The 13,958-nt window shown below is 41.2% G+C and overlaps 1 protein-coding gene across 1 annotated transcript in view; it reads right to left on the minus strand.

Moving 5' to 3' along the window:
• The window catches only part of LOC107636900, a 21,753-nt gene continuing 9,317 nt past the window's right edge, over positions 1,523–13,958 (minus strand). Inside the window, exons 2-3 of the mRNA XM_016340372.1 lie at positions 2,135–2,662; positions 1,523–1,903 (exon numbers count right to left, since the gene is read on the minus strand). Coding sequence (XP_016195858.1) covers positions 1,523–1,903; positions 2,135–2,662 — 909 coding nt within the window. The remainder of the gene's footprint in view (positions 1,904–2,134; positions 2,663–13,958) is intronic.

The raw sequence follows: 13,958 nt of genomic DNA on the forward strand, positions 1-13,958 counted from the left end.
GTGAAGCTGTAACTGGTAACCTCCTCTGGGATCAATTCTTCCTGCCAAACCTACACAAATGAGTTAGTTGAAAAAACTTCTTTTCTGTCTAGTTTCCACACAACACTATCCTCTCTGTTTTGTATTAGATTCACAGGTCTCAACACTTCGTGTAATTCACTCAGAAGTTCTAACTCCCATTGAAAGAGCTCTCTTTTCCAATGGAAATTCCAAATCCACTCTAGCCCATCCCAAAACCCACAATCTCCTATAACATATCCACATTGGTTTGAAACAGAGAATAGTCTGGGGAATCGATCCTTCAAAGATCCACAGTATAACCATACATCCTTCCAAAAATGAGTATGCCGTCCATCACCAACCTCCATGGACAAACCTATGATCATCTTCTCCCTTAAGTGTTGATTTGTTATTTGTAATTGACATATATCCTTCCAGGGGCCTCCTCTAGTAGGTAGTACTTGAGTTGACAGTAGCTCATTAGGATTTAGGTTGTTATAAGAGCACACCACTTAAATAACATAGCCGTGTTGCGGATCATAGCATTTCCAACTCCCAATCCTCCCAATCTCTTGGGAGCCTACACCACTTCCCATTTAACGAGTGCCATCCCATTATTTCCATCCTCCTTCCTCCAAAGGAACCTTCTCTGTAGGGAGATCAATTTTTTAGCAACCGCTTTTGGCATCTTGAACAAACTCAGATAATATACTGTTAGGCTATTTAACACTGACTTGATCAGCACCAACTTCCCAGCTTTACTCAGCACTTTCGCTTTCCATAGGCTTAGCTTCTCCTCCACTTTATCTATGATGGGCTTCCAAGTTTTCACCAGCCTCAAATTTGCTCCTAAATGAATTCCCAAGTATTTGACTGGAAGGGAGCCTCCCTTGTAGCCCAACAAACGGCACATACTCTGGACCCATTGCTGGTCACAGTTTACTAGAATCAAGCTCGACTTATCAAAATTAATACTCAACCCTGACATCAGCTCAAAGCACCTCAAGAGTCGCTTGTAGTTCTTGATAGTCTCCTCCTCCGGTGGGCTAAATAGAATTGTATCATCCACAAACTGAAGATGCGATAGCTCTATACTATCTTGCCCAACCAACAATGGTGATATACGGCCATTCCTGACCGCCTCTCTAATCATCCGATGTAGCACATCTACAACCAGTACGAACAGGAACGGAGAGAGTGGGTCACCTTGTCTCAAGCCTCTTTCCATTTTGAAGGGTTTGGACGGTGAACCATTTATCAGGACTAACATAGAAGCTGTCGTCACACACTCCATAACCCACGATCTCCATCTAATCCCAAATCCTATCTTCTGCAGCACTAAGTCCACAAAACTCCACTTGACTCTATCATATGCTTTTTGGAAGTCTAACTTTATTATTGCTGCCTCCTCCTTCCTTCGCTTGAGCCAGTCCACAGTTTCACATGCAATGAGTGTCCCATCGTGTATTTTCCTGCCTTTCACAAATGCGTTATGAGTCTCCCCTACTAGCTCTGGCATTACTTATCTCATCCTCCTCACCAGTACTTTGGAAATGACCTTGTACACACACCTAACCATACTAATAGGTCGCAGGTCTTTAATCTCCCTTGCCCCCACAAACTTCGGTGCCAGCGCCACCCAACTGATATTGGACTCCGCCGGTAATCTTGATGTCTGAAAGAACCCGATCACAGCTGTCGTGAATTCCAGCCCTATCTCCTCCCAACACCTCTTAATGAAATTCATGTTGTACCCGTCACAGCCTGGCGCCTTAGAGGACTCACAATCCCAAACAGCCTCTCTTATCTCCTCAGCTGACGGCAACATTTCCAACTTTACAGCCTCATCCTGGCATATCCTTCCCACTAGACCATCCCTGAAGCCCACCATAGGAGAGTGTTTCTATTGATATAATTCCTTATAGAAGTCGATAATAGCAATTTTAATCATTGCCTGATTCCTGACCTGTCTGCCGTTGACTAGCAAAGTATCTATCCTGTTATTCCTCCTTCTTGCTGAGGCTATGTGATGAAAGTATCTTGTATTTTTGTCCATCTCCTTGGCTTGTCTTGATCGGGACATCTGCTTCTAATGAATCTCTTTTCTCACATACCACTTGTCACAGCAACTTACTAGCGCCTTTCGCCTAGCCTCCATAGTTCCATCATACACTCCATTGCTTACCAAGTCATCAATCTTTTTAATTTCTTCCTCAAAGGTCGTAATCTTCTTATCCATATCACTAAAATTGGCCTTATGCCACCTTCTTAAAGGAATCGACAATGCTTTCAATTTATCTGTGAACTGAATCTCCCCCAAGCCTCTCCACTCCTCCTTCACCATTCTAATGAAGCCTTCATGCGTAAACCAGGAATCTAAACTTCTGAACGGCCTAGGTCCTCCCCGCATTTTGTTGTCTTCTACGATAATAGGGCAATGATCTGACAGCCCCCTTGGTCCACCTCGTACCCGAGTCTCCAGAAACTCCTCCAGCCACTCTAGGCTAAACATAGCTCTATCAATGCGACTACAAGAGCGTCCCCTAAACCATGTGAACATACGATCAGTGAGCGGAAAGTCCACTAACTCCATATCTTGGATCCAAGCCTTAAAATCTTCTGCAGACCGAGGTAAGGCCCCATCACCTTGTCGTTCCTCCACCTGTACTATTTCATTGAATTCTCCAATATAACAACAAGGCACTTGGCATAACCCCACTATTTAACTCAACTCTTCCCACACTTGCAACTTTGCACCCCTTTCATGTTGGTGCACGAAAATTACTTCACACTATGTAATTCCGCACAACTAACCAGGAAGTGCACTGGGTCGTCCAAGTAATATCTTACGTGAGTAAGGGTCGATCCCACAGAGATTGTTGGTTTGAAGCAAGCAATGGTTATCTTGCTACTCTTAGTCAGGATATTAATTTGTGGTTATCAGTTGACTTGCAAATGAACAAGAGAGAATGAATAAAAGGTTACTTGTTATGCAGTAATGGAGAATATGCTGGAGTTTTGGAGATGCTTTGTCTTCTGAATCTCTGCTTTCCTCCTGTCTTCTTGTTCACGCACGCACGTTTCTTCTATGGTAAGTTGTGTGTTGGTGGATCACCGTTGTCAATGGCTACCATCCGTCCTCTCAGTGAAAATGGTCCAGGTACGCTGTCACCGCACGGCTAATCATCTGTAGGTTCTCGATCAAACCGGAATAGGATTTACTGTCCTTTTGCGTCTGTCACTACGCCTAGCACTCGCGAGTTTGAAGCTCATCACAGTCATCCAATCCTTGAATCCTACTCGGAATACCACAGACAAGGTTTAGACTTTCTGGATTCTCATGAATGCTGCCAATGGATTCTAACTTATACCACGAAGACTCTGATTAAGGAATCTAAGAGATACTCATTCAATCTAATGTAGAACGGAGGTGGTTGTCAGGCACACGTTCATGGGTTGAGAATGGTGATGAGTGTCACAGATCATCACCTTCGTCATAATGAAGCGCGAATGAACATCTTAGATAGGAACAAGCGTATTTGAATAGAAAACAAAAATACTTGCATTAATTCATCGAGACACAGCAGAGCTCCTCACCCCCAACAATGGAGTTTAGAGACTCATGCCATCAAAGAGTACAAAGTTCAGATCTAAAATGTCATGAGATACAAAATAAATCTCTAAAAGTTGTTTAAATACTAAACTAGTAACCTAGGTTTACAGAAAATGAGTAAACTATGATAGATAGTGCAGAAATCCACTTCTAGGACCCACTTGGTGTGTACTGGGGCTGAGACTTAAGCTTCTCACGTGCCTGGGCTGTTTTGGGCGTTCAACGCCAGGTTGTAACTTGTTTCTGGCGTTGAACTCCAACTTGTAACCTGTTTCTGGCGTTGGACGCCAGACTGCAACATGGAACTGGCGTTGAACGCCAGTTTACATCATTTATCCTTGAGCAAAGTATGGACTATTATATATTGCTGGAAAGCCCTGGCTGTCTACTTTCCAACGCAATTAGAAGCGCGCCAATTGGACTTCTGTAGCTCCAAAAAATCTATTCCGAGTGTAGAGAGGTCAGAATCCAACAGCATCAGCAGTCATTTTTCAGCCCGAATCAGATTTTTGCTCAGCTCCCTCAATTTCAGCCAGAAAATACCTGAAATTATAGAAAAACACACAAACTCATAGTAAAGTCCAGAAATATGAATTTTTCCTAGAAACTAATGAAAATATACTAAAAACTTAACTAAAACATCCTAAAAACTACATGAAATTAACCCCAAAAAGCGTATAAAATATCCGCTCATCACAACACCAAACTTAAACTGTTGCTTGTCCCCAAGCAACTAGACAAATAAAATAGAATACAAATAAGTCACGAAGCAATAATATCTCAGAGTTTTTGAGTGAAGCTCAGATTCTAATTAAATGAGCGGGACTAATAGCTTTTTGCTTCCGAACAGTTTTGGCATCTCACTTTATCCATTGAAGCTCATAATGATTGGCATCTATAGGAACTTAGAATTTAGATAGTGTTATTGATTCTCCTAGTTCAGTATGTTAATTCTTGAACACAGCTACTTTTATGAGTCTTGGCCGTGGCCCTAAGCACTTTGTTTTCCAGTATTACCACCGGATACATAAATGCCACAGACACATAATTGGGTGAACCTTTTCAGATTGTGACTCAGCTTTGCTAAAGTCCCCAATTAGAGGTGTCCAGGGTTATTAAGCACACTCTTCTTTTTGCTTTGGATCTTGACTTTAACCGCTCAGTCTCAAGTTTTCACTTGACACCTTCACGCCACAAGCACATGGTTAGGGACAGCTTGGTTTAGCCACTTAGACCAGGATTTGATTCCCTTAAGCCCTCCTATCCACTGATGCTCAAAGCCTTGGATCCTTTTTATTACCCTTGCCTTTTTGTTTTAAGGGCTATTGGCTTTTTCTACTTGCTTTTTCTCTCTCTCTTTTGTTTTTTTTCGCATATACTTTCTTTTTTGCAAGCTTTGTATTCACTGCTGTTTCTTGCTTCAAGAATCACTTTTATGATTTTTCAGATTGTCAATAACATGTCTCATGTTCATCATTTTTTCAAGAGCCAACATATTTAACATTCAAGAACATCAAATTCCAAAGACATATGCTCTGTTCAGGCATTCATTCAGAAGGCATAAAGCATTGCCACCACATGTAAATAATTAGAATTTCTTTTATTAAAACTCAAAAAATATTGCCTCCTTATTCTAAAGAAAATCTTCTATTTTATTCATGTTTAATGATGATGAGAAAAATAAATTATAGCTTAATTGGAGATAAAATAACTACTAACTACTACTATAACTTCTAAGGTAAAACTCAAATAAGAACAATTATCACAGAGTTAAGGCTAAGATTAGAACTCAACAACCTTGAATTTGGGATGTGGATGTTCCTCTAGTCTGTGGGGTGCTTGGTCCTTCAAGAGATAACTTCTGACGCTTTAGTTCCTTTAAGTCACGCCCTTGCTCTTCTTGTTCCCTGAGCAGTTTGTAGAGCATGCTGTTTTGGTTTTGCTGTTCTTCTTTTATTTGGTCCATAGCTTCTTGCAATTTAGTAACAGATGCTTCAAGATGTTCCCAATATTCAAATTGAGGGATTTCTGGGAGAAATTCCTGTGCTCTCCTCTTGATGGGGTCATCCTGCACTTGTTGTTTTTCCATTGTGGTTTTAGTGATTGGTTGCTCTACTGAGATGTACTCCGTTATTCCCATCCTTACTCTAGCATCTTTGTAGAGCATAGAGATTAAGCTTGGATAAGCCAACCTGGCATCTTTGGAGTTCTTGTTTGCAAGTATGTAAAATTCAGATGGGATTAGTTGATGAACTTCCACTTCTTTTCCCAACATAATGCAATGGATCATCACTGCTCTTTTAACGGTGACTTCAGAACGGTTGCTAGTGGGCAATATAGAACGCCCAATGAAGTCCAACCATCCTCTGGCGACTGGTTTGAGATCTTCTCTCTTGAGTTGATTTGGGACACCCTTGCTGCTGGTGGTCCACCTGGCTCCAGGGATGCATATATCCTCTAGAATCTTATCCAAGCCCTTGTTTATTCTCATCATTCTCCTATTGAAGGAGTCTGGGTCATCTTTTAGCTGAGGTAGCTTAAAGATCTCCCTGATTTTGTCAGGGTGGATGTGAACAATCTTTCCTCTGACCAAAGTCTGATAGTCATAGAGGGCAGTTCCAGATATTCTCTGCCTGTCTGTTTGCCACAGATTAGCGTAGAACTCCTGAACCATATTCCTTCCCACTTTTGTTTCAGGATTAGCTAGGATTTCCCAGTTCCTGTTTCGAATCTGCTCTTGGATCTCCGGATATTCATCTTCTTTCAGATCGAACTTGACTTCCGGGATCACTGATCTTAGACCCATTATTTTGTAGTAATGGTCTGAATGTTATTTGGTTAAGAACTTCCCTTGATTCCAAAGTGGTTTTGGAATACTCTCTTTCTTGCCTCTTGGAGTGGGTTATTTTCCTTTAGGAGCCATGATCTTAGTGGGTATGGTTTAGTGATCACGGATAAGCACACCAAATTTAGAGGTTTGCTTGTCCTCAAGCAAAAGAAAAGAAAGGAGAGGGATAGAAGGAGAGCTAGTGTCGAATGGTGGATGAGAGGAGGGAGGCCGAATGTGGCTTTAAAAGGGAGGGGGTGGGTTTTCGAAATTTTTAAAAAGATCATATAGAAGATATGATTTATAAAAAAATAAGTATGATATGAAAAGATGTGATTTAAAATTGAAAATATATGAAAGATATTTGAAAAAGATAAATTTGGATTTTGAAAAAGATAATGATTAGTTGAAAGGATTTTAGAATGAAAAGAGATATAGTTGTTTTGTAAAATTTGAAAAAAGAGTTGAATTGGATTGAAAAGAAGAATTTGTGTTTATGGATTAAGATACATTTGTTAAAGTAGGGTTTTTAGAAATTAGGGTTTTTAGAAATTAGGGTTTGTAACATGTTTATGCAAGAAATCATGAATTGAAACATGAAAATTAAAATTAAAATGAAAAATGTGAAGTAAAAACGAATTTACCTCCTCCCCATCATCCTGGCGTTAAACGCCCAAATGCTGCATGTTTTGGGCGTTTAACGCCCAAATACTGCTTCCCCTGTGCGTTCAACGCCCAGTTGTAGCTTCTTTCTGGCGTTGAACGCCAGGAACTCCTTTGTCACTGGGCGTTTTTCTGAACGCCCAGGATGCTGTAAATCTGGCGTTAAACGCCCAGAAGGTGCTTCTTTCTGGCATTCAACGCCCAGAAGATGCTTCTTTCTGGTGTTTAATGCCCAGATGGCTATCCTTACTGGAGTTCAACGCCCAGTGGATGCTTCTTTTGGGCGTTGGACGCCCAAAACAGTCTGTTACTGGCGTTTTCTTTCCAGTGATCTTTTTTTTTTTGGTTTGTGCTCTGAATCCTTCTGTAACCCTGTGAACTTATGCAATTGACTCTTTACCTTATTAACAATGAACTTTATATAAACAAATAAAATCAAGAATAGGGTAAAATAACAGAAAAAGTGTTGCCAATGGCTGGGTTGCCTCCCAGCAAGCGCTTCTTTATTGTCTTTAGCTGGACATTGCTGAGCTTTTAATCTAGCTTCAGCCTTGAGCACTCTTGCTCAACATTACCTTCAAGATAGTGCTTGATTCTCTGTCCATTAACAATGAACTTCTTATCAGAATCAATGTCTTGAAGCTCCACATAACCATATGGTGATACACTTGTAATCATATATGGTCCCCTCCACCGGGATTTCAGTTTTTCGGGGAATAGTCTGAGCCTAGAGTTAAACAGTAGAACCTTTTGTCCTGGTTCAAAGATTCTATATGACAGCTTTCTGTCATGCCACCTTTTTTATTTCTCTTTATAAAGCTTGGCATTTTTGAAAGCAGTGAATCTGAATTCCTCTAGCTCATTCAGCTGGAGCAATCTTTTTTCTCCAGCTAATTTGGCATCAAAGTTTAGGAATCTGGTTGCCCAGTAGGCCTTATGCTCCAGTTCCACGGGCAGGTGACAAGCCTTACCATATACTAGTTGGTACGGAGAGGTCCCTATAGGAGTCTTGAATGCTGTTCTGTAAGCCCACAGAGCATCATCCAAGCTCTGTGCCCAATCCTTTCTACGGGTACTTACAGTCCGTTCCAGGATCCTTTTTAGTTCTCTGTTAGAAACTTTAGCTTGTCCATTTGTCTGTGGATGATATGGAGTAGCCACCTTGTGGCGAATCCCATACCGGACCATGGCAGAGTAAAGCTGTTTGTTGCAGAAGTGAGTGCCCCCATCACTGATTAGTACCCTAGGGACACCAAACCTGCTGAAGATATGTTTCTGGAGGAACTTCAGCACTGTTTTAGTATCATTGGTGGGTGTGGCAATGGCCTCTACCCATTTTGATACATAATCGACTGCCACCAGAATATAAATGTTTGAGTATGATGGTGGGAAAGGCCCCATGAAGTCAATTCCCCATACATCAAACAACTTAATCTCCAAGATCCTTTGTTGAGGCATGGCGTAACCATGAGGCAGATTACCAACTCTCTAGCAACTGTCACAGTTACGTACAAACTCTCGGGAATCTCTATAGAGGGTAGGCCAGTAGAAGCCACATTGGAGGACCTTGGTGGCTGTTCGCTCACCTCCGAAATGACCTCCATATTGTGATCCATGGCAATGCCACAGGATCCTCTGTGCTTCTTCTCTTGGCACACACCTACGGATTATTCCGTCTGCACATCTCTTAAAGAGATAGGGTTCATCCCACAAGTAGTACTTTGCATCAGTAATTAATTTTTTCTTTTGTTGCCTGCTGTACTCCTTGGGTATGAACCTTGCAGCTTTATAGTTTGCAATGTCTGCAAACCATGGTGTTTTCTGAATGGCAAACAAATGCTCATCCGGAAAGGTTTCAGAAATCTTAAAAGAAGGGGGAACGCCCCTTCTATTAGCTCTATCTGGGACAGGTGATCAGCCACTTGGTTCTCTGTCCCTTTTCTGTCTCTTATTTATATATCAAACTCTTGCAGAAGCAACACCCATCTTATGAGCCTGGGTTTCAAATCCTGCTTTGTGAGTAGATATTTAAGAGCAGCATGGTCAGTGTACACAATCACTTTTGATCCTACCAAGTATGATCTAAACTTGTCAATGGCATAAACTACTGCAAGCAATTCTTTTTCTGTGGTTGTGTAATTTTTCTGGGCATCATTTAAAATACGGCTAGCATAATAAATGACATGCAGAAGCTTGTCATGCCTCTGCCCCAGTACTGCACCAATGGTGTGATCACTGGCATCACACATAGTTCAAATGGTAATGTCCAGTCTGGTGCAGAAATAACTGGTGCTGTGACCAGCTTAGCTTTCAGAGTCTCAAAAGCTTGCAGACACTCTGTGTCAAACACAAATGGCGTGTCAGCAGCTAGCAGATTACTCAGGGGTTTTGCAATTTTTGAAAAATCCTTTATAAACCTCCTGTAGAATCCTGCATGCCCCAGAAAGCTTCTGATTGCCTTAACATTAGCAGGTGGTGGTAGTTTTTCAATTATCTCCACTTTAGCTTGATCCACCTCTATTCCCTTGTTTGAAATTTTATGCCCAAAGACAATTCCTTCAGTTACCATAAAGTGACATTTTTCCCAGTTTAAAACTAGGTTGGTCTCTTGGCATCTTTTCAGAACAAGTGCTAAATGGTTAAGGCAGGAGCTGAATGAGTCTCCATATACTGAGAAGTCATCCATGAAGACTTCCAGAAATTTTCCACCATATCAGAGAAAATAGAGAGCATGCATCTCTGAAAGGTTGCAGGCGCATTACACAGCCCAAATGGCATCCTTCTGTAAGCAAACACTCCAGATGGACATGTGAATGTTGTTTTCTCTTGATCCTGAGGATCTACTGCAATTTGGTTGTAGCCTGAATAGCCATCCAAAAAATTCAACTTAAACTCATCCTCATTGACTCTCAGGGTGACTTCCCCCTTTTGGACATCAATGAGAGTTCGTCCAGTTGCTAGGAAAGGTCTTCCTAGAATGAGAGTAGCACTCTTGTGCTCCTCCATTTCTAGTACTACAAAGTCAGTGAGAAAGGCGAATGGCCCAATCCTGACAATCATGTCCTCAATCACGCCTGATGGGTATTTAATGGAGCCATCAGCAAGTTGGAGACATATCCGGGTTGGTTTAACTTCTTCAGTTAAACCAAGCTTTCTGATAGTGGATGCAGGTATTAGGTTGATGCTTGCCCCAAGATCACATAAGGCTGTCTTGGTGCAATTACCCTCTAATATGCATGGTATCAGAAAGCTTCCAAGGTCTTTAAGCTTTTCAGGAAAGCTCTTCAGAATGACTGCACTGCATTCTTCAGTGAGGAGAACTCTTTCAATTTCTCTCCAATCCTTTTTATGACTCAAGATCTTTTTCATGAACTTGGCATAAGAAGGTATTTGCTCAAGTGCCTCTGCAAACGGAATCTTTATTTCAAGAGTCCTGAGATAATCTGCGAAGCGAGCAAATTGCTTATCCTGCTCCTCTTGGCGGAGTTTTTGAGGATAAGGTATCTTGGCTTTATATTCCTCAACCTTAGTTGCTGCTGGTTTATTTCCTACAGAGGTGGTTGGAAATGCCTTTTTAGAGGGGTTGTTATCAGCACTTGTGTATATCTGATCCCTCACTAGCATTTGAATGCCAGGGTTAGAAACTGGAGTGACATTGGATGCCAACTCCTCACCTGTTCCTGGCGTCTGAACACCAGAACTGTGCTTCCTTTGGGCGTTCAACGCCAATTCCTTGCTTGTTTTTGGCGTTGAACGCCAGGACTGAGCATGGTTTGGGCGTTCAACGCCAGCTTTCCACCCAATTTCTGGCGTTTGATTGCCAGAATTATTCCTCTCCGGGCTCTTACTGTCCTCAGATGGATTTTGGATAGTTTGCTCATTTCTTGGCTTCCTGCTACCTTGAGGTGGGGCATCTAATGTTTTCCCACTTCTCAATTGAACTGCTTGGCACTCTTCTGTTATTTGTTTTGACAGCTGCTACTTTGTTTGCTTTAATTGTACTTCCATATTTATATTAGCCATTCTTGTCTCTTGTAGTCTCTCCTTGAATTTGGCTAACTGTTTTGTTAGAAAATCCAATTGCTGATTGAATTCAGTAGCTTGTTCTGCAGGACTGAGTTCAGCAGTCACTGTTTTAGCCTCTTCTTTCATGGAAGGTTCACTGCTTAGGTACAGATGCAGATTTCTGGCAACTGTATCAATGAGCTCTTGAGCTTCTTCAATTGTCTTTCTCATGTGGATAGATTGACAAACCCCATTTGTAGGGTTTATCTTGTATTGATTTTTGGGGATTTTATCACCTTTTACCCATATTTATTCAAGAAATAGCATGGTTTTGTATATTCTCCTTTAATTGTGCTTGAATGTGAAAACATGCTTTTTAGGACTCAAAATAGATAAATTTAATTCACCCTGATTCTATTAGATGCCTTGATATGTTTGTTAAGTGATTTAAGGTTTAGGAGGCAAAGATTGTATCAAGGGAATGAAGAAAGAAAGCATGAAAAGTTGGAGAACTCATGAAGAAAGGGAAGAACCGGAAAGCTGTCAAGCCGACCTCTTTGCACTTAATCGACCATAACTTGAGCTACAGAGGTCCAAATGATGCGGTTCCAGTTGGGTTGGAAAGCTAACATCCGGGGCTTCGAAACAATATAAGATTTGCCATAGTTGCTATACGTATGGTGGCGCGCACGTGCAAAGTACGCGCACGCGCCGTTGCTGCCACCTAGTTCACTTAAAGCAAAACGTGGCCAACGAATTCTAAAGCCTTGTGGGCCCAATCCAACTCATTTCTGAATTTTATTTCTCTTATTTTCCATTATCTTTTGATTTTTGTTTTCTCTTTCCATTATGAATTCTCATTTTGGCTATGAGTGTGATTACAACTATGTTGTAGGTGATGAGGACTATAATGGTAATGTGTATCAAGGATGGGACAATCAAAGGTGGGAAGAGCCATATGCTTATGATCAATCATCATGGCAACAACCCCCACCAATGCACTATGAGGAAGAGCCAATCTTTGATGCATATCAATCAAATGGCTATGGTGAATCTCCTTGTGACTTTCAAGAACCACCACCATATGCCTATGAGTCATATCCTCAACATGAACCTCAACCACACTCACAAGCCTATTTTCAACAAACACCTCCATATGACCATGATCCTTACCTACCATACCAACCTCCTTTTGAACCATATGAGCCATACATGGAACCACAATTCCAAGATTACTACTCCCAAGAACCACCTCAATACACACCACCACCTTACCAAGAAGAACCACCTTCCTATAATGAACTCTTTCTCCAAGACAATGAACCCTCTTATCCACCCCAATTCTCAATGGATGAAACCCTTAGCCTTATACTTCAAGGGCAAGGAGAAATGCAAAGGGAGATACTAGAATTTATGGCTACCTTGACCAAGGTAGTAAGCATTTTAGCCTCCCAATGCTTGAGCACTCAAAGCACTCCCATGGTCACATGTGGAGAACCAATTAAAGAGCATAGCATGAAGGAAAGATTGGAAACTCCGGTGGAAAAGGAGGAATGCTACTTTGTGTTAGAACAATTGGAGGAGCCTATGATCATTGAAGAAGAGGAAGAAGTGGTTGAAGACTTAGGAGATGCGGAACTTCCATGGGAAGCTAAAATCAAAGAAAATCCCTCCAAGAAGAGTAAATTTGATGTTGAGGAGGAATGTGCACAACCTCCGAGGCATATTCTATATGAAGACTTGGAGAGAATGAAGCAAGAATTGAGTTCCCTTGGTGATGAAGATCATGCACCCAATCTTCTTGGTGAAGAATCCTTTGAATTTGAAGAACCTTCTCCCAATGAATTTAAAAGTGATGTGGAGGTAGATCTCTCTCAACCTCCCATTTATGACTTGAGTGATGGAGACGAGTTAGATGAAGTTGATGAACAAAGGATTGAGAATGAAGAAGTTTATGAAGAGGTGGAGATTGACAAGGAAGAACACAAGGGAGTGAAGCTCGCTAGCACATTGGAGATACCTCTCCCCAAGCCACCACCATCCATTCTCTCATTCAAGTGGGTAAATTCCTTATACTTAAGCTTTGTTATTCCCCTTGAATATGGTTTGCTAGAGACGGATGGTCAAATTAGACATATTTGTGGCTTTAAAAGCAAAAAGGAAATGGCTAGTGGTTGGAAACATTATTCTAGGCTCATTATGGTTGCATGTTCAAAGCTTAATTGCACGGTTTGGTATAGAGCTAGATTGTTTGGGTCTAGGAGAATGTTTGGTCACTTTATTGAGAATTCTAAGGTCATGCCACCCAAATGGAATAATGATAATCAACTTGAAGATGGGTGTGGAAATAAGATATGGGATCCGGGAATATATGAGGATCAATTTTGGGAGCCCATGGTTTGTGAAGAACTCCATCAAAGCTTGAAGATATTAATCTTGAATGATGGAGCTTATTGGAAGTCCAAGCATTGGTGGAAGTTCCAAGATGAGTACAAGCACAAGCCACCTTGAGAAAAGCTCCCCATAAGTCCAACTTAAGGACAATAAACAAAAGTGCTAGGTGGGAGACAACCCACCATGGTAAAATCCTTTCATTTTCTCTTTTGTATATATTGGTAGAATTAGCTTAATTTCATGTTTTGTTTAGTTAGTTGAGTATGTTTGGTAGTTTAAGTATGTTAAATAAGGTTTTATGGTGTTTTGGTAGCTGTTTGGAGGTTTGGAATGCTTGGATTGGTGCAAAAACATAGAAAAAAATTTTTGAAAAACAGAGCACCATCCACGCGTACGCGTACATGGCGCGTACGCGCACTTCCAGTATTTTCGACCATCCACGCGCGCGCGCCATGC

Source organism: Arachis ipaensis, chromosome B04 (assembly GCF_000816755.2).
Source record: "Arachis ipaensis cultivar K30076 chromosome B04, Araip1.1, whole genome shotgun sequence".
Classification (NCBI taxonomy): Eukaryota; Viridiplantae; Streptophyta; class Magnoliopsida; order Fabales; family Fabaceae; genus Arachis; species Arachis ipaensis.